Source organism: Molothrus aeneus, chromosome 3 (assembly GCF_037042795.1).
Source record: "Molothrus aeneus isolate 106 chromosome 3, BPBGC_Maene_1.0, whole genome shotgun sequence".
Classification (NCBI taxonomy): domain Eukaryota; kingdom Metazoa; phylum Chordata; class Aves; order Passeriformes; family Icteridae; genus Molothrus; species Molothrus aeneus.
The window spans coordinates 26668220-26694762 of NC_089648.1; the positions used below are offsets into that span (position 1 = coordinate 26668220).

The following is a 26543-nucleotide window of genomic DNA, read 5'->3' on the forward strand; positions in this document are numbered from 1 at the left end:
TAAAGGTTCAGATGAACTAAATAGATCATTTAAATAATAATTATAAAAACACAACAGAGAGCTACTGTCCCCAGCATGTTGGTCCCAAATCCCATCACACCACAAGTGGATTGAGACTTACCCAGTCTCCACATCTACAAGAAAGGAATATATGAAGGCAATGCCACAACTGGGAAAGGAGAAGGAGGAATGAGGGCAAAACTGGAATGGCAAACATCACCTAGAAGCTGAATGTTTCCTTCAATGCAGCTGTTACTACTCCTCCCAGTTTGGCATTGATTAATTTAGGATGTTAGGAGAGGCTTTGTTGGGCCAGTCACCAGGGGGCTGACCCAATACCAGCTGAAATTCCCTGGGCCTTTTTCTATTGACTTCAACTCTATCAGCACTAGGTACAACAGCTCCCATATCCCCACTACATGCAGAACATGGAGACACTACATTTAGGAATCAGCAGGGAAGGTACTCATGGAAAATAACATTTTGGGCATGGGAAGTACAATTAGTTCCCAAAGAGCACACCAGAAAACATTAAAAGAATCATGTAGGGCCAGACCAAAATGGGAGTGAAGTTGTACCTGCCTGCCAGAAACTAAACAAAAGTTAAGGCGGATCCACAAAACACAAAAGGCTGGAGATGAGCAATTCCAACACCGATATTCTTTGAGAGACTTCAGGGAGAAAACAGACAGGCACAAGGTATCTGAGGCTTTTTCCAAACAGTGGAAAATAATCCTCTTTTTTGAGGAGTTTCACATGGCTCCCATCAGTATCACAGGTCAGGAAAGGGAAGCATCTTGTTCTGTCTCTGAGCAGGTCAATGACCAGGCAGGAGGGCAGTGGACAAGGACCAGCTGCAGCTCCTTTTGGCAATGATTCAGTGACCAGAAGCAAAGGTAGGTTTTTGTTGTTCCACCAGTTAGATCTGAGGAGACACCTGACTTCTTGAACCCCCTACAAGAGGGGCGGATGTTACTGATCTCGCAGGAGACAGCAATCTTGGTCAGCTAGCCTCAAAAGTAGCTGCATTATTTTAAAACTCACCCACCACTTGTCAGGCTTGTTCTCCTCAAAAATGTGTGGAAATGACATGCAGAGATGTTTTATTAACAGTTTTAGACTCTCAGTCCAGAGTGGCCCAAACAAGCATTTGGCAAAATCAAAAAGAGAAGCTGGAGTTTCACCTAAAGTAATATCATCTATGTAAAACCCTAGGAAAAGTGGATCCTTTGTGCTAACTATGGGAAATTTAAGATGTACTTTATTAGAAAGGAAATTTTGATGTACATTTAAGGACAATACAACTAATTTTACTTACTGTGTGAGCTCCATTTGAAACCTCTAGCACTAATATCAAATTGGATGTGTTTAAGCAATATAGAAAAAGCCCGAATCCAATCAGCTTTATGAAGCAAAAGGATCCCTCACATATTTCTGGCAGGTTAGTAAATACTTGGGTTAAAAATAATAGTTATAATAAAAAAGTCAAGGTCCACCTTTAGAGCCAGAATAGTGTCCCATTGAATGGATTCAAGGAATGGGCAGTGGCCAGAGTTTGAGGGAAGTTAGCCCTTCTGACTAAAGTCCCAGTTCCACAAGACTGAAACCTATTAATTCCCAGTGGAGCTGGTGGGGACTGCAGCAGTTTTGCATCTCATATGACTAGCCCTATAATTGTATAATTGTATGCTGTATTTCTCCAGGTCCAGCCTGAACAAGAAACGCCACAGTTTCGGCTGATTTAAAAAAGAAAATTATATATATATATATATATATATATATATATATATATATATATATATGTGTGTGTGTGTGTGTGTATAAAGAAAAAGACAAACTAAATAAAAATAAATAGCTGCCACCACAGCTTCAATAGGCAGGACCAAAGAGCTATCTCCTAAGTGGTTTAGCTGGCAAGCTGGGCAATCCTAGTGTGCACAGGGTCATGTTTTGCCAGTACTTTGATATCAATAGGAATTGAGCTTGGCTCCAAGTGGAAATAGATTACACACATTACTGTTTTCAGTAGTGAACATGAGCACTGGAGAGCTTGTACCCTCTCTGAGCACTTAGTAGTAGCAGTAAAGCCCACAGGCTAGAGAAGGACCCAGGACTAGGGAAAGAGCCCTTTGGTTTGATTCTTTGTCTTCAGGCCAATCAACCACAACAAAAGATCAATCTGCAAAGAAAATGTAAAGAAAAACCAGAGGCCAAAGACCAAGGTGCAAATAATGCTAATCGATTTTCCTCAGCTGTCAATCTGTCATTTGCCAGAGCTTGTCAGAAGCTCTGTTGTAGTTCAAACAGGTCAACACTTTATCCATGCCAATCCTGCTTGGTCAGGAGCTGGGGCCTTGTGGCCTGTGCTGTGCTGGTAGATATGTGCTGCTTTGTTTCCCAACAATGAAAAAATCAGCAAAGGTACAGCCAGCTAATTTCACTGTCTTAGCTGCTGCCAGTCTCCATCCTAGATTTATAGGCATGTGGTGCCACCTCTTTTTTTTGTACCATGTTCTGCAAATATGGCCAAGGGGAGGGGAAGATTTACTAACAGGAAGAGATCAGCCTCTGAGTCAGGAGCCCTGATGGGAAGGAAGATGTAATACTCCCTAGACAGCAGGCAGCCCAGGAAAAGTAAACAACAAGCAGCAGACTTGATATCCAGCAAACTAGGGTAAAACCCTGCCAGTCACTGGTAAGTGCCAGCCCAGCAGCTTTTCTGATGCTGCTTTGGCCCTGAGATGCTAACTTGGTTTTTTGAGGAGCCCAAGGGGGTAAATATATCCACATTTTTAAAAAGAGAGGTTTCATCATGAGACTTCTGCTGTCTCTGTGCCTCAGGCTAGAGACTACAAGCTCTGCCCTTGCTGCTGAGCTCTTGGGCTCCTCTTGGTCCCCCTTATCTCCTGGTCCTCCCAGCTGTCATCCTCCTGTCTGGGCAACCCTATGTGTTATGTGTTTCCCACAGCTATTCCCAAGAGCAAAGATCCTAATTAGACTTTAGAGTTCAGAGCAACTGAGTGAAATGTAATGGGATCGACAACATTGGAAATTATATGCAAAGAGAGCGAGAGAGAGAGAGAGAGAGAGCAAGCACACAAGAGAGAAGTTGTAAGTTCAACTAACCAGAATGATTTAAGCACAGAGCACAACGCTCAAGTCAATCCACAAAGGAAAGGGACGACTAGCAACTGTCTGCAGCTCGCCTTCAGTCCTGGCCAGGAGCACTCCCCAGGTCCACTACGGCCACAAAGAGGTTTCCACAGGCAGTCCCTACAGAGCGGACATCACCCTCTCCAAACAACCCTGGCGTGTCAGTCCCACCCTTGCCGTTTCCTGCCTCCAGGGAGCTGGCATTGGTCCTCACTCTCCTTCCTGGAGCTGTAGCACTTCCCCATCCTTGTTCTTGCTGCCCTTGTGCTTGAACGATCCTGTGCCTGTCTCTAATCCCACGGAGGGGGCTCCCCCCATGGTGCTGTGGGGGATGTAACACACTGGCAAAATGGGGGGCCGCAGGGGGATTACAACGCCAGCAAGGTGGGAGAGTTCAAGGAATCTGAGGACTGGTCCCCACTGCTGCTGCTCCTCCGGTGAGCTTTGGAGCAGGACTCAGAAGGGGAGAGAGGAGACTCCTGATCCAACACGTTAGGGTAGGTGAACACCAAGTTGGAAGAGCCAGGAGTGATGGCTGGTGTTGAGGTCACCACAATGGGAGTGTTGAGTGCCTCCTCCCCATAAAAACCTCCAGCAATGCTGATGGGCTTAATGACAGACCTCTGGGCTTTGTCAAGGACCAAAGAGGAAGATGGGATCTCTTCCTCCACAGGCTCCTGCTTCACCACCACGGCTCCACTTGCTCCAGTCCGAATGCTCTGGAGGCTGCTGGATGGTGGGCTGCGACGTTCCTCGGGGCTGATTTTGCACACAGGGCTGTGAGCCACCAGCATAAACTCCAGCTTCTCCTTCTCCTTCTGGAGCTCAGCGATCTCCTTTTGCAGCACTGACTTCTCCTCCTCCAGTACTTCGGTTTCCTGCAGACAAAAGGGGAATAAATAAATAAAATAGCAAAGGCTCTGGAACTACTCCTCACCTGGAACAGGGCCACCAAGTCCAGATCCCATCTGGCACAGGCAGATACACCCCAGACTCGTCATGAGCCAAGCAGACACCAAGTCATTGCCAGTCAAGCATCTTGTGTTTCACATGCCTATTTGTAGGCTATTCCCAAACATCACCAATCTAAGGTGTTATAAATGTTATAAAGAATCTCGTGAACTTGCCTTAATTTTCTGATGGCTAGTTTTTGCCACTCTGTCTTGGCCTATGACTTCAGTCTTCTCCCTTGCTGTCTGCCTGACAGACACTTTAGCAGAGGACCCAGATCTCCTTCCATTGTTTTTTCATGTTAGGCTAGTAATATTCTTTTCACTTTGACAGAGGTAGTGTATAGCAGTCTCTAAACTGTTTCCATTTTATTTCTGTAATGCATATTCCAGATTAGGGCTGACACTTGTCTAACTCCTGCCCAAAGGACCAACACTGGATCACCCCCTGATGCATCCATGATTAATACATTTATCTTTCCCTGGTCACATCACACAGATGGATCAGTCAGTCTGGGAGCAGTTAGGACCTTCCCATGTGAGGAGCTCATAACTTCACAAAACTCACACTCAGCCCTTCAGGACATGACTTACCACTTTGCACACTCCTCTCACTTCTATCACTTTAGTCACAACATTTCTATAGGATGTCCTGCCTCCCCTCCTGAGAGAACACACTGAGAACACCTCCTAATTTGAGGCAGCAGCACATTTCACAGGTGTGCTTTCACTGCTGCTGTGCTTGGTAACAAGATCATTGGATAAAACCAGGCTGGTTCTTGACCAGGAGCACTGGAGCCTTTCTTCAGCTGATTTCACACAACCCAATCTTGTCTTCTCTTCAACCAGTGCCTTACCCACACCTTGGTTCTTATGCTCTGCTCTAGCTTCTCCAGCTTTACTAATTATTACTTGTACAGCATCAGGGCACACATCTCTGTGCTGCTTCCTTTTTGAAGGAAGTCAGTTACTACCCCACCTCCAAAGGAGGAGTAAGCCTAAAGGATATAGCTCTGATAGGTACACATAACATCTCCCTTATTTTCTATGGCTTTCAGATGATCCGACCTCTTCAGTATTTTTGTCCTTAAAACCTGCCTTTATGCACACAGTGTCTTATGAAAGGTGACCAGAGTCAGGGAGACTTGTGCTAGTTGAGAGGCGAGAAGGCAACAGAGCTCCTAGGACATTTTGGGCACTGAGCAAAGAGAATTTTAGGGTCCTAAGCTCCAGGGCCAAGTCCCCCTCATCAGCAGCTGTTGATGTAGGAGCAGTACCCTTGGGCAGCCTTGGATGAAGAAGGCAGAGTGTGTTTGCAGCATCTTCCTCCAACGTGCTGGTGGAGGAAGAGCAATGTCCTTGGAGCTGGTTGGAAGGGTGGGTGACAAGGAAGGAGGAATGCGTGCAGGGCACATACCGCCTGGAGTTTCTCTGTTAGCTCTCGACGCCTGTTACGACACTTAGCAGCTGCCAGCTTGTTCCTCTCTCTCCGGATCCTTCGCTTCTCTTCTTCCTCAGGCGACAGCTGTGGGCAAGTGCCAAGAAAATCCAATCAGATCTGAGCAAGGCATTCCTTTAAGTTTGTGAGGATTTAACCACAATGCAAAGGAAAAAAGCCTGATCCAGCAGGATGCTGAGCACTCCCCCTCGTCACTGATGTCAGCAGAAGATGAAAGCACACAGTATCTCTGCCTGCACCAGGTCTTAGCAGAAGGGAGAGGAGAAGGAGCAGGGCACAGGGAGAAGATTGTGTAAGAGGACAGTGAATCTGCACCAAGGCCAAACAGATAAAAGATGCTCTGATTGTTTCACAACTTGGGTGGTACGTTAAGCAAAACCAGAGCACGATGTTGTAAGTGCCTCTTTCTTGAAAGAAAATATCTGCTCCTTCCCACACAAAAATAGTTGATCTCTTGAAGGTTGGGATGGTGTATAGGGGGAGACAGGGAAATCAGCAAAGCTCCCATGAAGTTCGTGAAGCAACAATGATTTATACCACCCAAAAATCTGACCTCAGATTTTTGAGCACTCAGCAAGATAACACAGTGCTTCTTGCATCAGCAGGCAAGGCTCCAGTGATATCAAGGGCTTCCTGAGGCCAGCTGACATCCTCACTGATGTAAATCAGGAGCAATTCCATAGAAACCCATCCAACTACACTCTTGCGAAACCAAAGGAAGTGAACGGGAGCTCGCAAGACTTGGTCAAAGCTATGCCTGGTTCTGGGGGTTTGAGACAAGGTTTTACAAACCCCAGCAGCAGCAGATAGGTTTGTGCCATGGCCAAAGCCAAGGAGCCAGTCCTGCAGGGCACAGAGCGAGTGGATGTGGCCCCGCTCTCTGCTGTGGCACCCAGCGTGCGAGATCCATGCAGACAGAGCAGCACAGGGATCCAGCAGGATCCATGCAGACAGAGCAGCACGGGGATCCAGCGGGATCCATACAGACAGAGCAGCACAGGGATCCAGCAGGATCCATGCAGACAGAGCAGCACAGGGATCCAGCAGGATCCATGCAGACAGAGCAGCACAGGGATCCAGCAGGATCCATGCAGACAGAGCAGCACGGGGATCCAGCGGGATCCATACAGACAGAGCAGCACAGGGATCCAGCAGGATCCATGCAGACAGAGCAGCACAGGGATCCAGCAGGATCCATACAGACAGAGCAGCACAGGGATCCAGCAGGATCCATGCAGACAGAGCAGCACAGGGATCCAGCAGGATCCATACAGACAGAGCAGCACAGGGATCCAGCAGGATCCATGCAGACAGAGCAGCACAGGGATCCAGCAGGATCCATGCAGACAGAGCAGCACAGGGATCCAGCGGGATCCATGCAGACAGAGCAGCACGGGGATCCAGCGGGATCCATGCAGACAGAGCAGCACGGGGATCCAGCAGGAGTCACGGGGATCCACGGCACGTGCCCAGCCCTTGACTCCAACCTTGTACCCTACACTTCAGCCTCACCCAGCCCGTGTGTGCTGCAGGGACTCTGGTCTGGTGACTGTAAATGAAAGCAAAACCCTGACACCTGGCAAAGCACATGTCACATCTCACAGAGTGCCAGCACAGAATGGGAAGAAACACCTCTTCAGAGAAGCTTCAGTTTTAATATCTTCATGGACTGTCAATATCACAAAGAGACATTCACAATTTTACTATCTTTTCTTTTTAGTGTTAGTTTTACTCCAACCTCAGCCTAGTTTGTTTTGGCTTGCTCTATCTCCCCAATTTTGATGTTTGCAGTTTCAGTAAGTTAACTTCAGCCTCAGGGCATTCAGCTCGCTCATTTCTGGCAATTCTAGAACTGCAGGACACAGAATTTAGGCCCAAAAGCTTTTTTTTTCCATCAGCAGCTCACAATGCCCATCCTAAGGCCGGTGGTAGCTCCATTCAGCTGGGCAGAATATTTCCCCCAGGAAGGAGCCCCTGCAGGCACTGCTCTCCCTGCTACAGCTCTGCCCACTCTCTTCCTACCCCACACGAGTGCAGGGTAAAAGTGTATTTGCACACATATATCTACAGTATGGCAAAGCACTGAGCATGGACACAGAAGCTATGCTGACTTGGGGCCCCTGTGTAGAATTTTCAAGAGCCTTTTCATGCTTTGGAAGCACAGATCTCATTGAAATATGTTTGGAGTAAAATTTCTGCTACAAAGGCCTTCAGTAATTTAAAAATTATCTGTTTCAAAGACTGCTTTGCAAAAATTGCACAGACAGGGCAGAAGCCCCTAATCTGGATGTTCTTAACATTTTACCAGGTCTAAAAAGGAATATTCCATCAGTGGTTGCTGGATTTGTTTGAAAGTGGTTGGATTTGGCACTCTTTGTGCCCCTGCTGTATGCGTTATTCGTAGCTTGTCCAAGCCCAATACGTGCATTCACTGTCAGGAACGTTCATCAAAACAGGCTCTTTTCATAAAGTGTTACACAAGGTTTTCCAAAAAGGCACTCCGATGTGGTGTTCAAAGCACCAACCCTGGAAACCTGAGCCAAAGGGCCACAGTAAAGAGCCCCGGTACCGCCTTAGCACGTGTCTAATCAAAAGGACTTGGCTTTGAATGACCCACAATGAACGGCTTGCAAACAAGCCACAGGCCAGGAATTGCTTGGCAGGCATCCTTCAGCAAATAACTCTGAACAACAAATAAAGCAGAGAATATGGTGATCTCTTCACGGCCAATTTGTGAACACAGAGGCAGCATTTGTCAAACAAATTAGTTGTTGCTAATTATTCCTCCAGCTCTGTGAGACTTTCTTTGCCTTTGGACACCAGCCCTGCATGCAGGGAACAGGGAAGTAGCTCCAGCTGGTGGAAAAGGCTGGCACGTACCCGAACCACCACGCTACTCCATTCTATCTCCCAAAAATGGGTCCTCACTGCAGCCATACCAGCTCCCCACACAGAGGTACTGCTAAACTCTATCTTTAACCTCTTGGGCCTAAACTAGACAGCAACTCCACATAAAATAATCGGACTGTGAATCAAAACAGATGACGTAGAAGTAAAAGTAGGGCTGATGAGTCTTATTAGAAACAGACCTCACGCAACAGCACGCGCTCGTGTCTGGAGGGTGCGCTGTGTGTCTCACTGCACTGCTCCGCAGCGACCCACACAAATGCTGCTTGGGAACAACTTGGGGACATCAAGTTTAGTCAGATCTATTTTTTTATTTTTAAAGAGAAATCAGCCTAGCACTGTGAATAGCTGTTCACCAGACAGCCCTGGAGAAGGCTGATTCTTACTAAGAGGAGAACAACAGCGCTGATTTCCAGAAGATAAAATGCCTGCACCTAGTCCACCAGATCCAGGGTCCCAGCTTGATTATCCCATTAGGAGGTTGAGCACAGGGCAGCAGTGGTACAAGCCACCTCATGCCAGTTACAAAAATACCTCTGGGTTTGGAGCAGAAAAATCTCTTATGGGATCCCCACCAAACTGCTGCAAAAAGATCAAGCAATTACAGGTTTGTAGTGGGAAGGTGGATTTAGACCCCAGTCCTCCAGAAGGCTCTTCATACTAGAGTTGAGGTGCTCTAGGGAAGCTGTTCCTCCCTGCATGCTGCTGGCTGGGACTGGGGGTATCACACAAATGGACACTGGAGCAGTGCTAGCAGCTACAGAGCTGACAGAAAACACTAGCTGATGTAATTTGGTGTCAGATTTGTAAAGGACCTACGTGAAAGCTGCTCTGCTTTCTTGGAGGTTTCCTTCTGCCTGGAGCAGCAGAGACACTCAAACTGAAACCCAGGGCTCAACTTCAGAGTTTCACCTGCTTTTGAAACCAAGCCGCAATGTGGGCTGGTGGTGCGAAGTGTTGGATGAAGACTGGGTAAATCTCACCATATGATGAGGAGGCAGCAATAAAAGTCACCCTCCAGCTTACACACTCCACCACCCTAAGAAACCCCAGCACGAGAACAGCACCAGTGATGGACCTCAGTGCTCCCCTGCGGTGCTGGGAGATCTCATGAGGGGGTGGGGAGGAAATCTCTCTGTGTCTGTTTCCAAGGCACTGCAGTTACCTGCTCATCTCTCCGTCTCCGTCCCACGGTGGTCCCGATGGTTTTGATGACACCAGGACGCTGCAGAGCCGTGTGTCCGGCCACCGAGGACAGCGGGGGCAGCGGGTGGCTGTAGGGGTGCGAACGGGAGTAAGGGCTTGACATGGAGGTGATGACGGTGGGCTGGACCATCCACTGCAGGTCTTGGCTGGTTGTGATGGCGTTGATCGTAGGGATAAAAGCACTGCCTGATCCTGGCATATCTACTCGAAATTTCTAGGAGGAAAGGCAGAGGAGAAGAGGGACAGAGAGCAGAGAAGAAAGCGTCAATGAGAGCAGAACATAAGTGGTTACTCCAAAACCACCTAGGCCCTCAGGAGCGGCACCGGTGAGGATCAAAGCGGCACCTGAAGCAAGAACACCAGTAGCTGGTACCTCTGCAGCATCTTAAGCTGCCCCTGCCTGCCACAACCCCTGAGGAAGGCACTGGGCTCAGGCACTTCCCCTCCAGAGCAGCCCTGCCCTCTCCCAACCCCTTTCCTCTTCCCCCCCACAGCTCCCCAGCATACCCTAGCCCAGCCTCCCCTCCCCAGCACCATCCCCACTGCTGCCACCTCCTGCCAGTGCCCACCACTCCTTCCGGCATGGAGCAAAAGGGGAATTAAGGAGTTTCTAGAGAAACACTTCTCTTCGAGCCCAAAGAAAAGGAAGAGAAACTTCAGTTCTGAAATGCCATTACCAAGCAGAGCAAAGCCTCCTTTCACCAAAGGATTGCCCTGAAATTTGGGCTTTGTCCATGTAGGGCTTGGTATGGCAAGAACAGCAGCCTGCTTCTCCTTCAGTAGCTCTGTGCTCACTGAGGAACCCAGCCCTGAGATGGTTACGTGCGAGGATATGTATTTTAATAGCAGCCTATAAAGTAGGTCTTAGGATTCAGATCGGACAAGTTCCCTGCAGCTCTCTGCACTGTCTAGACAAAACAAGGCAGCAGTAAAACCAAGGCAGCAGGTAATGATCGCCTCCAAAATACATGTACACCTTCTTTCAGACAGAGGTAAATCCATCTGGATAATATGCTGGCACTAAATTGCAAGGAAAACAATCGCTTGTCCCCGGAGGGGGAAGCAGGAGAGAAAGAATGTTTTTGTCTATGCTGAGCTCCTTCAGGAGGCTTTCAATGGTTAGACTGGAATTAACTCACAGACAGGTCTTGCTCCAGCAATCACTGAGCAAGGGACAGGGCTTGTAGGACCCACAGCTGTCACCACCACTGGTCTGTAAGCCTTGAAATGACTCCATGAGAAATGCACATTCTTGGGTCAACAACCTGGCTTCCCAGAGGAGTGAGAGCCCTTGCATCAGCCTGACCTCAGCTCAGGTAAGCGTCCCAGATAAGGGACACCAACACAGATTTCCTTTTCAGGGTGTGCCTAGTCAAGCACCTAAAGAGCTTTGTTAAACCAAGGCTACTGCAAATAGTATTTCACATGCTGATAGCTACAGCACTTCAGGCCAGCAGTAGCAAGCTGCCAACACCTGAAGACCAGGAGAGCCAGTCTGAATACTGACACTGCTGACTTACACCTCTGAACAGCTCAAAATCTAGCAAGGAAGGATGAGAGAAGGAAGGAGTGAGTCAAGTTAAGCAGGCGGGGAAATCACACAGAGAGAGGATGACACTGGTACCAAGATCTTAGCAAAACCCCCAACAGCACCTCAGAGATTCACCTGGAGCTTGAGTCCAACACAGCCTCAGCTCATCCCACATTTCAAAGTCCATGTCATCTCCCCCAATTAGTTAAAGAGGCTCTGAGCCACAAACTGTCAATGCTGCATCAGAATTTATGGGTGCAAATCCCCTCCTTTGCTCTGCACGGTGTAGGCTGTGACCACATGGCACAGAAGAGGATGTGTTGGTGCCTCCATAACCAGAACACAAGAGGACCTAAACCTCATCAGAAGGGAGGAAGTGCGAGCCCAGTTGAACCACGAGCCCAACTCAAGGGATGTGAGCCCTACTTCCAGATCCGCAAGTGGCTTCTACCACGACCACTGCCTATCTGTGCCACCACCCTCCCTTTCATATCCAAAAAGCAGAGAGGAAATGTCCTGTCTTCCCTGCAGGGACACTACAAAGCAATGACTGTGAAACATCCAGAGAGCTTCTGGTGCTTTGCCATAGAGACACCACTGGCATTCCAGAGCTAACCTTTGCCTCCAACACCCCACAACATGCTAAAAATTCCTAATAGAGGTTGTGAGAGTCAGTTCCACCACTAAATCAACCACATAAAATACCAGAATCTGACATAAAAATCAGGCTCCAAGTATTGACTAAGGAAGTGCTCCATTTCTAATCACTCCTGTATTCAACCTAGGACCCTTCTGTAAGACTAGCAGAGGTCTCCAGGACAGCAAAGGGGAGTTGCTCAGTTCAGCCACATCCCTCTGTAGCTCCACAATGCTTGCCTGCAGACCTGGGGGGAAGAGACCAGTTCCTCTCTGCCATGCCCATCTCTGTCCCCAGCTTCCCTCCTAATAACTCAAAATATCTTAGAAATAAAAAAAAAAAACCCAAAAAACCTGTATTCTGTACTTTCCAAAGGCAGTATTTTTCCTGGATAACTAATTAAGGGACACACTGCTGTGGCAGCTTGAGTCTTCAGACACAGTGTGCTCAGTCTAACACCAGGTTTTACAAGCAATGCTTCCTGACTGATCAGGCTTTCCCCACCTACCTCGCTTTCCCTGCTAGGACACTGCACTGGATCAGCTCTGCCGTGCCAAAATGCTGCTGGGCCCCACATTCTGCCCAGTGGCCAACAGCTCTGACCCCTGGGATGCTGCTGGTGGCAGTGGCAGGCCCTGAATTCCCTGTCACCTCCCGTGCGTGGCCCCTTTGAGCACCAGCCTCCTCACACAGAAGTGCCAGAACTTCCCCCAAACTGCAGCCCCTTCTTTGCTCTCCCCATCCCTTGTCCTCTCAGAGAGCTTCAATGCCCCTGCCAGCACTGCCTGACAGCACTGCCTGCCCTCACCCACCTCCCCACCTTCCAGACACCCTCCTGCCTTCTCCTCTCAGGACATGCACAGCTCTCCTCTCCTGACCCACAAGAGGCTCCTAGAAGCAGCTCTCTGCCAGCGTTCAGTTGTTCCTCTCTACAAGAATTCAGTGCACTAGAGAGAGATGAGGCGATAGGCAGATTGCAGGGCTACACACGCAGCACGCGCTCAGCCACGAACCCACCGCTCTCCTCCTGACCCAAGCAAATGCAGATGAAGGTATCATTAAAAAACCCCAACAACTAAACAGCAAACAGAAAGAGTCCTGTTATTAAGTGTGCCAAGAACTGAGGTCAGTCTCTGCTCTGCCTTAAAAATATGGGGTTGGATGAGAGCCTTCTCAGATCCACAGTCGGGGGAGGCTCCAGTGAGTCCTGCCACAAGCAGGGGCAGACTACGTTAGCAGCTCACAACTTAGCAGCACAGACAGCACGGGGACATTTCAAGCTTTGGCTTCGTGTTTCCTTTCTCCACCTTAAGGTTTCTATAGAGCACCCCACTGTGTTCTTTGGTCCACTCTGGACCTTCACTGATATCTGTAACTGTGCTGAGCAGCACTAGAAACCAGTCGAGAAATGGGTATAATGGCTGGGGAAAAAAAAATAAAACCCAACAACAAAGCGAGTGAGAAAAATCCTAGAGCATCTTCAACATTACTCAGTTACCAAATACAGGGTATATGTGATAGATCTTACAATAAATACAAGACCCTTGTGGCTCTCCTATGTTGAGCATCTCCTCGAAGGAAAACTGGACACAATGCTGTAATATCTCAGGGGAAACTTGACCACTCTGAAAGAGTATACAAACTCTTCCCATTAAAGTCTATGTTTACCACATGGCAAGTCAGTGATTAGGAAAATAGCATGACATGCAACTTAAAAGAAAAATGTTCCAGTGCTGTGCTGTATGGGAAAAAATAATTAAAAAGCATCAAAGTTTTGGCTCAGAGACACAATTTCCATTTAAGCATGTGACTGATGCATCTTTTCTTGCTTTTGGGGAAAAAAAAAGAGAACACAATAAAGAAAAAATTTCAGCAATGCATATTTTCTGTAGTGATAAAACTGCAGATCTCCATAGACCAGAATCAGCAGAACAGCCCAACTGCTAGGGTAAAGGCAACGCTTACATTTGATCCTAATCTACAACATCTGTAAGGATCAAGGGAAAGAAGGAGCACAAGGCCTTGAGAAATCTCCCGGATTCTTAAAGAAAACATTTATGTTCTCGCTAAGCCAACGTCCTGCTCAAAGCCCTGTTTCAGATAGTAACCCTAGAAACGGGGCTCTGCTCCCCGGATCAGACGGCACGCACACCAGCTGCCTGGGGAAGACGTGGAGCCCCAGAAAAAGGGGAAAACCCAGTTATTGCTCGGACTGTGACAGCTCAAATGTGAAGCGGTGGTGGAGTTTCTCGACCTCCTGCAGCAAGTGCTTGAAGCCAGAGCAGCTCTTAAATCACAGCAGGAAAGAGAGAGTGAGAATTTGCAGTTCGCCGGGCGTTTCCAGCTTCTCAACCCCCTTTCCCGCTCCCCCACCCTGTCCTAGCGTTTACTGTAAACCAGGGAATAAGCTTTATCGGAGCTAGAATCCCGGGAAACCCCAGACTGCAGCCCGCAGAGGGCACCAGCGAGATGCCTTTGGAGCAGGCGGGGAGCGGCAGCGAGTCATTTCTGGTAAAACTTCTTTAATGTGAGGAATGTCACGGGCTGGTACGGCTGGCAGAGTTTAAGACTGGACTTTTTTCCTTTTTAATTTTTTTTTCTCTTTTAATTATCCTATGACTCCCTGATGCGAAGGCTACACTGTGCTCACACTGCCAGTTCGCTCATACAAGCCACACAAGAAATAATATTGTGAGAAAAAGGGGGGTGGGGGGGTCAGAAGCCCAACTCTGAAAAGGCAAAAAAAGAGTGAGGCTGGGCCAGCTGATGTAAACAAGTTATGAAATAACCCAGGTTTGTATAACTGGTCCGATTGTGTAATGCCTTCCCCAGAAGTGGTAGATTTAGTCGATCTAGACATAGAAGTCATTTCGAGGTATTTTCTTAGGAAAATCAAAAGGAAAAAAACCAAACCACAAGACTGGGCTTTCAGGTCCGCGAATTCACGCCGCTTCCACAGGAAATATTCCCCATTCTCGAAGCGCCGCCCGGTAGTGGGGCTTGAGTAGGGAGCGGGGCCGGGGAGCGCCGGGAGCGCTCCGGCGAGCCCCAGGAAACTCCGGCTCGGAAAGAGCCGCGGCCGGCCGGAGAGCGGCCGGCGGAACCAAAGGAGCGGGCGGGCAGAGGGCTGAGCACGGCGGCACGCCGCCGGCCGAGGGGTGCCAGCGTGGGCCCCGTGGAAAAGGCAAAGAGACTGTCAGCGCCTCGGAGACAAAGTTTAACCGGGGAGAAGCGGGCAGACAACCGCAGGCGCTGGAAAGACCCAGAGCCCGCTTCCAGCCATCCCGCCGTGTTCCACGGCGGCTGCGACATCTCCGTGAATAACTCGGGCGGTACCTCCCAAAGTCCCAGCGAAGCCTCCCAAAGTCCTGCGGGCGAGCCCCGGGCACCACCCGGGCAGGCGCGATGAACGTGGACAGCGAGAAGCTCCCAATGAGAACAAAAGCAGGAAGGAGGAAGAGTTCGGTGCGCCCCTATATTCGCGTTACCGACCTCGCAGAGAAGTCGCCCGTAGGAGCCCTTTGATTGCCGAGCGGGTCCCGGCCCGGCGCTGCGGCGGGTGCCCGGCCGACAGGCGGGAGCTCGGCACCGACACCCGGCCACCCCGCTCCACCTGGGGCCGGGCCAGCGGAGACTGCCCGGCGCTCCCTCACCGCACGTCCCCGCTCGGGGCAGGCCGTGCCTCCCGCAGCACTCCCGTCCCGACAGGCGGGGAACTCCGGTCAGCGTCCCTCCGGACGCGTCGCGGCACCCGCTCCGGGGCGGGCGGACAGGGAGGGAAGGAAAGCGGCGGCGCCCCGCTAAGGGCGGCGGGACGGAGCGGCGGCTGCGGGCAGCCCCGCGCCCCGGCACTGCCTGCGCCACCGCCACCGGCGCCTCTCCGCCGGGCGCCCGTGCCTCCGCCGCGGAGGAAGCGCCGGCCGCTCCCCGGGCGTGGCGGTGAACTCCCGTCCCGGGAGCGCTCGAAGCCGCCCCCGGAGGCACCAGGGGAGAGGGACAGCGCCCGGCCCTACCTGCTGGGCTGCGCCGCTCGAGTAGGTCTCGGGATGTCCCGGGGAGCCGCTGCTGCCTCTGGAGGAGGTGTCGAAGTTCCCGGGGTAGTCCTGGTACATGGTCCGAGGTCGGGCCGGGGGAGCCGCGTCCCCGCCTTCCCACACCGACACCCGCCGCTCCCTCGTCGTCTCCCCGCCCCCTTCTCCCTCCCGACCTCTTCGGCTCTTGCCTTTCGCCTCCCGCCGCTCGCCGCGGAGAGGGACAAAAATAATAAAAACGGCTTTGGAGACGAGGAAGAAAGTGGGGGGAAAAGGTAAAAAAAAAAAAAAACTTAAAAAAAAAAGGGAAAAAATTTAAAAATAAAAAGATAATAAAAATAATAACAATGATGATAAAAGTGGCTCAGTTGGCAGCCGAGCGTCTGCGGGACGGGACGGGACGGCAGGACTCGGCGGCGCGGCGGGAGCAGAGCCGTGCGCGCAAGCGGGCGCTCGCCGATGTCCTCTCTCCGCGCTGCCCGGCGAAACTCGCCCCGCCGGCGGAGCGGCTCCGGGCCCGGGGGCTGCAGGCGGAGCGGTTCTCCTCCGCCCCCCCAACCTCCTCCTCCTCCACCACCACCACCACCACACACCGGCCGCCCCTTTTCCCGGCGCGGGGTGACTCAGCCGGGTCTTGCGCCCCGCGGCTCGGCGGCGCTGCGAGCGGGAGCTCCGCGCGCCCGCGGTGACTCAGAGCAATGGCATCGCCCCGGCCGCGCTCGCTTATTATCCGCCCGCCGCCGCACCATGTGCACTCGCACACGTCAAACCCGCGGCGCACCGGCCCCACCTTGGCGCGCGGAGCCTCCCACCTGCCGCCGCGGCGGGGGGGGCGGGCCGCCCGCGGGGGGACGGCGCCCGCTCGGCCGCGCCCGCCGCGCCCGCCCCTCCCCGGCCCGCGGTCCGGGCGGCTCGGGCGGGGCGGGCGCAGCGGCGGGGGCAGCGCGGCGCCCGGTTCCCGGCAGGCCCCGCCTCCCCCCGCCCCGCTTGGTGCCGTCCGCTGTCGCACGTTGCCAAAAATGGTCATTTGCGTCGCACGACGCGAGCGCGGGTTTCCTTGCCGCGAATGACGCGCTGCGAGAGGGATTCCCTGCCCGGCAGCGGGGATTTAAAGGGACAGCGCACCGCCGGCAGAGGGACGCGGGGGTGGCTGCGGGGAACGGCGCAGAGCTGCTGGCCTCACAGACCGGCCCGCCCCGCCACGGGGTCTCGGGGGGCGTTCGATCCAGCCCTTCTCCCTGCAGGAGGGTGCTCGGCACCAGGGGTGCCCCAGGGCTCGGTCCGTTTTTCAGTGCATCAGTAAACCAAGCGTTGGACTCGTCTAGATTTTACAGCATTGTTAAACTAGTTTTATTTTTATTTCTTTTGTTTTTATTATTTTATATTCCTATTATTTTGTATTTTGGTGGTTATAATTTTAATTTCTTTTCATTAACTACATTTTTCTTTTATTTACTAATAGTGTGCTATTATTTTTAATTTAAAAATATTTTTCCTATTTATTTTTCATGCAATTTAAAAAATATTTTAATTCTTATTCAAATTTGATAACTATTCTTACTTCCCCCCCTCCCCCCCTTATTTTAATTTTTAATTATTTAATCTTTACCTTTATTTTTACTTTTTAAGTGGACTCCTCCATCCTCCTAGGATCTGCAGAGCCACGCTAGGTCTCCAAACCAGAGTATGTCACAGGAACATCAGGTGACGGCCCTGGGCTTCCCTGCAGCAGGAGCTGGTGGGACAAGAACTGTACCAGCCCGCCGCGGGTGGCTCTGGCATTGCCAGGTCACTGACTAGCACAGGCTGGAAGGTGGCAGAAGCAGATAGAGCAGAGCCATGCACACAGAGAGCGCGGGCTCTGAGGTGATCTGCAGCGAATACAGCAGTGATGCTACTTCACAGATTGTTTAAATGCCGCTCAGAGACATGAAGTGTCTGCTCAGATACATGAAGTGTCTCGTTTACACCCTCCCTGGAGGATTTGCCGAGCGCTGGGCAAGTCCTTTTCACTGGTAGGGAGGAAGAAGTCATCTAAGTTCAAGTTATAAAATCCCATTTAAGCTGTGTCACGGACAAAGTATTTTCCCACAGAAGCCCATCTGAAAGCAGTGGGCTTTCCTCCACTCACATTGTGCTCCTTGGAAGGCAGAAGCAGCGCCCATCTCAACCCTGGAGCCTTCGGGGAACTCTGAAATGAAGCACCCTGTGGGGGCTAAGTCTTCAGAACTCAGTTATTTTTTAGCACTGACCCAGGAATTTGGGACTAAAATTCCTGCCGATGCAGTTTAGTTTTCAGCACCTTCATTATTCAGGCATTTGAAATTCTCCCTCCAAATTAGCTGGCCTATTTCAGGCAGCACCTGACTTTGGGGGAGGTGGGGAAAGGGCTGTAAAAATATACCCGTGTTTCCAACTCGAACTGCACTAGGAGTGAGGGGTGGGGAGGGGGAGAGGTGCTCTAGCAGGCACAGTGAGGCCGTGATGTGTTTTTCCCCTTGAGTGGCAGGTGATCAGCACATGCTGCTTTCTGCTGGAAAGAGAATTAGTTCAAGATGTGAGAGGAATCAGGCTGCAGTTGTCAAGAGATGAAGAGAGAAAGGGTAAAACAAGCATCAAAATAAACTTAACAAAAGCAGTGGCTGGATTTTGGCTAGTCACCACCCTCTGCTCTGCTTCCCCCTCAGGTGAAGGATGCTGCTGGCTCTGAGGCTTACCAGATGTTAGGAACCACTGCCATCACCTGAGCTCATCAACCCTGGCTCTGGTCCTGTTTCACATCAGGCTGGTGGGCTTGTAGAATCCAGTCTGCTGAGCAGCAAGAAATGCAAAAAAGTATTTGTTGTAGGGAAAGAGTGAGGACCAGAAACAGGGAAGCAAGATGGGGGTGCTGGAGCATTAGTGTTGCAGCATTTTGCAAGAGGAAAAGAGAGGTGCTTTTCATCCCTCCTCCTAGAATTGTTCCTATACTTTGTCTTCAGTAGTTCATTTACCCTAAACTACCTGCCCCCCACATGTTTCAGCTCATGCTCATTTTGAACGTTGTTTTCAAACCTTATCCAAACATAATTTTGGCACATCTATCCTGTCCAGCTGAATTTGCATGAGACCTAGTCTGGGAACAGCTCGTTTGAAATGACATTCAAGGGCTGTTTTAATATTTGGCTGCAGCTAATGTGGATGCAATTAGTTGACACTTGTAAATCCTGAGGTTAAAAGCCCTGTAAGAAATGCAGGAAGCTGAACGCACACCTGAGGCCAAGCCCTCAGCTCCTGTAGGGTGATGAACCTCCCTCCACAGCTGGACGGCACCACCTTGCCCTCCAAAAGCTCCTGACCCACACCCATCAGATGTGATGCTGAAGCTTTACCAAAATACACGTGTAAATGTGTATTTACATTGCCTTCACTGGAGTTCCTTCTGCCCTGGGAGCACAAAACCCTGCTGGTTAAGACAGGCTCACACGTACAGAAGGGATTGGTACATCCCATTGGGAAAAAATATTCCGTCGGATTGAGTCTCCTCATTCCCGAATCAGCCCCTATGTAATACTTTTTATTGTTTTGGATTGAAGGAACTCAGACTAGCCTGGCTCTCAGTACCCCAGACACATGCATTTTTAATACTCATCCAGACCAAGCTGCATTGTGCAATAGGCTCCCTGCTTCCAAAAAACAAGAGATAACATGTACGCCTGCCTAGTCCATTCTTGCCTGAACCAAAGACAAATTAAGACCAGCCCAGGTTCCAGGGCAGGAGAGGAGCATTGTAAGGCAAATGAGACCTTGGCTCCTCACACTTCTCGATTTCGGCAGCAATTAGGAGCCTGAAACCCAGACCTGGGAATGCTTTTCACGGTGTTTTTACGGGAACAGTGGATAAGGGCACTTCGCAGCAGCTTAGCCTTAGCCCTCGGCAAGCACGTGGGAGTCGGCCGTCAGCACCTCCTCTCCAGCATCCCCAGCCACACCGTGCCACCTGCCTGAAGGCAAGATCATTGGTTTCCAATTTGAAATATATGCAGCCATGATTCTCCTTGCTCTCCTTCCAACCCTTAAGACATCTCCTGAAGAAGCCTGCAGTAGTCACTTCACCTAAAATGTGTATTGCCACCAGTGTCAGAGAGCTCAGATGTGCTGTGGCTGCTCCTGCAGTGGGCCAGGGAAGCTTCTGGACCGAGGGGTGCCTGCAGGAGAGGTGGGACTGAAGCACACTGGTGGGGTGTGGGGAGCTGCAGGACAACCTAAGACAAATCATACACCTCTTCTCCCATTACAATTCCTCATGTCCTGTTTTAAAATTCACTCCCACCTCCCTGCAAATTGGTGTTTCCTCCATCACTGTTCATTATTACACAAGTGACTCTTTTGTTTCCCGAGACCTTTTCCTCGAGCTCTCTGGAGAAGCACATATCCAGGGCTCTCCAGCCCTTCCTGACAATTCTACTTTCATCTGTGCGTGAAGTCTGCTTTCATATTGTCTCTTTAAGTGCTAAGAGCAAGTGTTTTGATGTTAACTCCTGGGAACGAGCTCTTAAGCTACCACCTCACGCTTAATTACAGTTATTTATTAAGTACTCCAGCATATCCAAGGGAGAACGGAGGTTTTCTCCTTCAAAGGGCTTCTGGATGTGGTTCCTCAAATACTTTTTGTCAAGCACAGAGCTTTTCCTACCCATGTCCTCTTGACCACGGAGCCCTCTCCCCTGCTGATAACCCCACGGCACGGGGCCATGGGGCCTCCCTCCAGCAGCACAGCTATCTTTAGGGCAGGGAGGCACTCCCCTCAATTGTTCTCAGGTGACTGCAGCCACGCTGTCCCGGTGTTCAACCACCCAGCTGGCTCTGTCCCACATTCCCAGCAGGATGAGTGCTGCCATACTGTCCAGCTCAGGGCAATGACACCAGTGCTGCCACTCTTACTGCTGCCAGGTGATGTGGTGTCGTTTAACTCTTTTCCAGTTCTGGTGCAAATAAAAGCCCAGGACAAAGCCAGATGCTGTGATGCTCTTCCCTTTTCTGAAGCAGGGTTGGGTGATGCCAAGGGCCTGGGACACAGGTGCGGAAGCAGCAGGAGGGGCACCAGACACCCCTGGCACTGCTTAGTCAGGCTGGTGGCATGGCCATGGTCTGGGAGCAGCAGCCAGAGATCCTGCTGGCTCCCACAGTGTCGGCTCTGCAGAGATCCCAGACACCAAGGTCAAACTACTTCAAAGCAGAAATGGCTTCAGCCTGCTTAACATGTTCCAGGACAAAGATCCTACAAACCCACAGAGCAGCAGGTGCAAGACATGGATTGTGAACAAGGGCTCATTAGGAGTGACCACAAGGCACTGTTTACGGCACTTTGCTGGTGTAGGGAAGCAGAAAACAGCTTCAGGAGATCCCTGCCTAGGGACGAACAAGCTTGCTCCGAGCCCCAGAGTATGCAGGATGTGAGAGATGGGAACAGAGATCCCACGAGTCAGGCTCTAAGACACCTCTTGGCACAAGGTGAACAGTCTTATCTTGATACTTGTGTTTGTTTGCCCAGCTCCAAACCTGTTTCAGCAGCGTGAGAGCCTGCCTTGCCCCGCTCCTGCCTCTTGCAGAGACACCACATCTGGTACCAGAAGCCAAACGGCCAAACGAACCTCATCCACTCTGCAGCCCAGGGACTTCCCCAAAAGATCCCAGGCAGTGCTGCCAGCACAGTCCCAGCAGGAGGTCTTTTATGGGATGGGAGCCCTGCCCCGTGGAGCTTGACCCTGGATCTTTCCCCATTGCCCTATCTGGTAAGATACTTGAATATTTTCTTGATGTATTTTGTGAACAGGGCCTCCCAATCACATTTTCTTGTGTCAGAGCAGTGGAAAAGACTGAAAAACTACCTTAGGAGTAGAAAATCCTACCTCTGCAGTGCCCCCGTAGCTCAGCTGAACAGATGCTGAGGACTTCTCACCTGAAGTGCCCATGCTCAGGGGCAAACACGCCCAGGTCACAGCCACGCTGATGAGGAGCACCGAGCCCTGTGCAATCGCAGCCTGGGATGGTGGCATGGGCTCCGGCCAGTATCCATGCTCTGAGGGGTTCCGAGGTTATTCCCTGAAACATGTGGTGCAGGCCAAGTGGATCACCCAGCTGAGCTTATCAGACAGCTCATTGTTCCTGCCTGAGTGATTCAGCCCCACCAAAGTGCTCCCTGGAAGCACAGCACGCAGGAGGAGGATGAGGAGAAGGAGGGAGGTGTGCAGAGCACACAGATAGTTCTCCTGATAGTGGGAGGCAGATAAGCACATGGGAGTTAATGGCTGAGCTCAGATCTAGTTGAGGCAGTCTGACCTTTCAGCTGGTAAGCCTGCCTTCAGCTGACATGACAGACTTTGACACAAGCACTCAGGGGAATTTGTGGCCAATAAGTGAGACTTACTTTCCCCACCAAGTACTATTGATTAGCGCAGCGCCTGCAGACACGGCTCGAGGCGGTGGCGGGGTTTCAGGGAGGGAGCAGAAGAGACAGCTGAAACGCAAAGGCAAAATGATTTGTTGACTGAACCTGCAAAGTGTCCTTTCGGCCTCCTACCATAGCGACCTGTGCACTGCTGAAAACCTTGGAAGGAGGGAGAGTCTTTCCAGTCTGGGCAGCGGCACTGGAGCTGGCTGGCGTCCCTGCATGGCCTGGCTCGTCTCCATCCCGTGGGTGTCCGTGCAATCCAGTGCCTCCTTCCATCTTCCTGAGCCACTTTGTCCTCTGGCATCCCTGGAAAAGAAACATCCGTTAGAAGCACCGATGGTTCCTCAGAATGTGGGCATTTAGAACTGAAAACGGACCAAGGATGCATCTGAGCACTTGGGAGGGGCTTCTTTCTCTCTTGGCGTCCAGGAGAGGCTCTGCTCCAGCAATCCATTTGCAAAGGTGGCACAGGAATGTGCCAGTACGTGGCACCAAACCCAGCTGTGTGCAGCCTCACTCCGGGAAGCAGTGTGGCTGCATTCCCGTTTGGCTGAGGTCCCCATCCGCTGCAGAGCCGTGGTCTCACTGGTCTCCGTGAGCCTGGTGATTCCAAGCTGGCAACAATCTTATAAGCCACTCTGGAACATGAAGTGGTTGGATTTCAGCTTCTTGCTGCCTTGGACATCTTGTCGGTGACATCACGAAGCTGAAACGGTGCTCCCCCTGCAGAGTGGCTGCCTGGAGTCTGATAACACTTAAGTACCAGCAGTACCCCCCAGATTCTCTGGGACGTGAGGTGGAGATTGCTGTTATGCAGTGTTACCTTAAAGTCCTAAACACCTCCTGTAATCAACTCCTGGTGTGCTCAGAAATGCAGAATGGGATTTTGAAAGCAGCAGAATGTCCGGAAAAATCCACAAACGCTAGAGGTGAAAATCCACAAACGCAGGAAAAAAGGAGACAGAGTCCTTCAATTTTATTCGAATAAAGGGAAAGGCCACCGGGGTACACGCCCGCGGGTTTTTTTTTTTTTTTGTCTCGAGGTTTCGGAGGGCGCAGCCTCCTTTTATCCTAACTCCCGGCCACATGTTGCCCTCTTCCTTTCCCCATTGGCTGAGGTACTAGGAAGGTATAGCCTTCCCAAACCACCTGCCACGTATTCCCCCCTTGAACTACTATTTTATCCCAAAATTCAGGAATTCAGCCTTGTGCAGATCCTTGTTTGTCTCGGGAGCCAAGCTTTTTGGTCCTGGTAACAAACCTGCTGCCCAAAGTCAGTAGAGACATTAAGACCCATTTCAAAGATGTTAACACCCACACCTTCACCCATCAAATTATTTCTAAGGACATTAGCACGCATCTTTTCCTCTCAAGAATGACCCAGAAGCTCGAGTTACACGCAGTCTATGTCAAAGGCATTCTAAGTTATTTTAAAGCAATGCGTGACATTACATCAACACCGAGTCCAGGAAAACCTACCAAGTATTTTTAATGCTGGGCTAGCTTTTGGAGGATTACAAAGATGCTCCCACCCAGGATGTTATTGAATCTTTCCACCATGCCCTGCACTTTTCTTTCCTCTGCATTTTTTCCGCTTGCTACTGTGTACAGAAAGACAAGGAAAAAGCAGATTTTTTTTTCCACCTGAGGTCTCAGGGCAGGACCAGGAGATGTTTGCTCTGAACAAGTGCCCACCTACCATCCCTCTGGCTAAGATTTGATCCTGGAGTCATGATAGAAATTCAGGAGCTCCTCAGGAGCTGGGACCAGCAAGTGCTGTCCCAGGCTGCAGGGAAAGGGTGTTAGAGAGGGATGCGATACAAGAGAAGAGCACTCCCAAAGCTCTAGGGTGAAGCTGGGGTAAACACGCAGGGGAAACTCTCAGGAGCCGGCCTAAGGGTGGGGGTCAGCGGTGGGAGTGCTTGGTGGGTGCAGTTTTGATGCATCCGTGCCATATAGCTTCAGGAAAATGCATCCCTCCCCTCAGTAATCCTGCTCCCACAGCGGGCTCAATGACACGCGTTGAACACCAGCAGGTCCGGAGTGGGGGGTGCCGCCGGCGGACAGAGCCCGTTCCCAGAGAAACACCACGAGCCAGCCAGGCCCGGGCCGCCGGCGGGGACGGGCCCAGGACTGCCAGCAGACGCTGCTGCCGTGCCCCTGGCCGGGCTGCGGCGGGCAGCTGTGTCCTGGCAGCCCCTCTGCCAGGCAGAGTCAGCCCTGCAGCCTTTCGGGCACAGGGAGGGGTTCGGGGCCCGTCCCGGCCTGGCTGGGTCAGGCCGGGCCCTGCGGGCGCATCCAGCCCTGAGGGCTGCGAAGAGCCCGGCTCTGCTCGGGGCCGTCCTCTGTCAGATCATGCTGTGCTGGCGGTTTGCAAAGCTGTCTATTATCGGTACGTTAACAACCTTTCACAACGTTTAATTACTTGGAAAGGTAATCAGTCTTGTGGTAGTTCTTTAGAAAGCATGCCCATTTCACTTGCTCTTGGCAGAGGACTCTGCTTTTTTGTCTTTCATTCTCGCAATAAGTATGTTAAAACTGATGCCGCTCCCAAAGGCAATACCTATTTGTAAAACAGAGAAGATTGCTCCCTGGCTTTCTGTACCAGCCCTGCAGCCGGGTGCCATGCCACAGATCTCTCCTACCAACACCATCGTGTACAGATTCAGGGAGACTCCCCGTGTTTGGCATTTTTTTAATGGATTCTCATTTTGACACGCACAACCAGGTACTCCGCGCCAATCTCTCCACTTCGCGGCCAGAGCTGGCCCCGGTGTTGGCTGCACATGAAATGACAGCCAAGAAGGAGCTGTAAGGGCCAGGTCCCCTGTGCTCAGGCACTGCTGCCCTCGGGCCGCCAGCAGCAGCGCCGGCACAGGCTGCGACAAGCCGCGATGCCCGAGGCTGCGGCTGGGAAGCAGGAAGACCCAGCAGCTGCAGGAAAAGGACAGACAGATATCACCCAGGTGGGTGCAAGGGCCACCAGGCTGTCTCCAAGGACAGCTACCTGTGACATTGTGAGGTGTCCAAGACCACCACCAGCCACATATCTGCTGCATCCAGCACCCCAGAGAAGTGGTAGGTTGCTCTCCTTCCATACAAGGATGTCACCACTCATGACAGGAGGCACGTTGCCTTTGGGCTTGCGACCCTGTGCAGGAAACTGTAGCAACTATGGAGGTTTGGTCCTCACCAGCTGATGGCTGCATCCTCCTGAGGCAGCTTGGGACCACTGCAGAGGCATCGTCAGTTTCCCCATGGCTGCCCCTTGCCAGCCTGGTGCAGCCCTGGGACCAAGGAACCAGCTGGACAGGGGATCTGCCTTGGCACGAACACCTTGTGGGACTTCTGTGGAGGGCACACACGTGCACACACATGCATGTGCACACCTGCATGCACACCTCCATGCACATATGCATGCACATGTGCCCACCTGTGAGCCCATGGGGAACTGGTGTTTGAGAACCTGCTCAGTCCGTGCCAGGGGCTGGTCCTGGGGAGGAGGCACAGCACATCAGGCTCAGGCTCCCACCAGCCATGGCCACTGCTTGCAGGCAGGACTGGAAAGTATTACATTAGATTGATTAAACATGTCTTTCTCTACCTTTCCACAGAACTCTGTCCTGTGAGCCAACATTTTCCACTTCAGACATTGGGGTATTCACTTTTGGGGAGAAAAGCAGCAAATGGTATCATTATTCAGGAGGGTAGAAAAAGCCTTCTGATAGTTTCTTCCTTTCTCCTTCAGGATAAACTTGTCTAAGGACCGAACAAAAAGCTCATGGGAGCTTTTTAAAAAGCCTCACAGCCTGCAAGTGCCCCTCTCTGGAGGCATTGGTGAAAGCCTGGTCCCAGTCTTGCAGCTCATCCATGCTGGTGTTTTTCTAATATTCTTAGAAGTCTTGACAGGTTTGTTTTCTTATTTTTTTTCTTTTAAAAAGCGCAGCTTTTAACAGCCCTGGGGCAGAAGGCTCTTGCTTGCTAAATCACAAGGTTTGCCACACTGAAATGTAGGGACGTGCCTGCAAACGGGAACTGGCTGTCTTAGCTTTTGTTCTTGACTGTTTGCCAGAATCCTTAAAACAACAGGAGGAGCTTCAGCCACCTAAACATCCCTGCACTTGCTGGCTCAGGGAGCCTGTAAACACGGGCATTAGCCTATCAGACACATGGATGTGTTCACCAGTCCCACTGCCGGTGGCTGGGTGGCTGTGGGTCAAGAAGTAGCAGGAACAT

The 26543-nt window shown here is 51.2% G+C and overlaps 1 protein-coding gene across 1 annotated transcript; it reads right to left on the minus strand.

Annotated features, from left to right (window-relative positions):
- Positions 1-1765: 1765 nt before the first annotated feature.
- Positions 1766-16064, minus strand: FOSL2 (FOS like 2, AP-1 transcription factor subunit). The gene is made up of 4 exons (XM_066546531.1): positions 15857-16064; positions 9635-9889; positions 5521-5628; positions 1766-4031 (listed from the first exon to the last, which is right to left on the minus strand). Exons 1-4 carry the CDS (start codon positions 15953-15955, stop codon positions 3522-3524), a joined length of 972 nt encoding a protein of 323 aa, XP_066402628.1. The 5' UTR covers positions 15956-16064; the 3' UTR covers positions 1766-3521.
- Positions 16065-26543: the final 10479 nt, after the last annotated feature.

Bases quoted from the DNA above. Each gene is read 5' to 3' on its own strand.
- FOSL2 (XM_066546531.1), bottom strand. From the start codon at position 15,955: ATGTACCAGGACTACCCCGGGAACTTCGACACCTCCTCCAGAGGCAGC. The intron at 9,890-15,856 runs GTAGGGCCGGGC...CTTTCCTCCTAG, and splicing joins CGAGCGGCGCAGCCCAGCAG to AAATTTCGAGTAGATATGCC. The intron at 4,032-5,520 runs GTATGTGCCCTG...TTTTGTCTGCAG, and splicing joins TAACAGAGAAACTCCAGGCG to GAAACCGAAGTACTGGAGGA.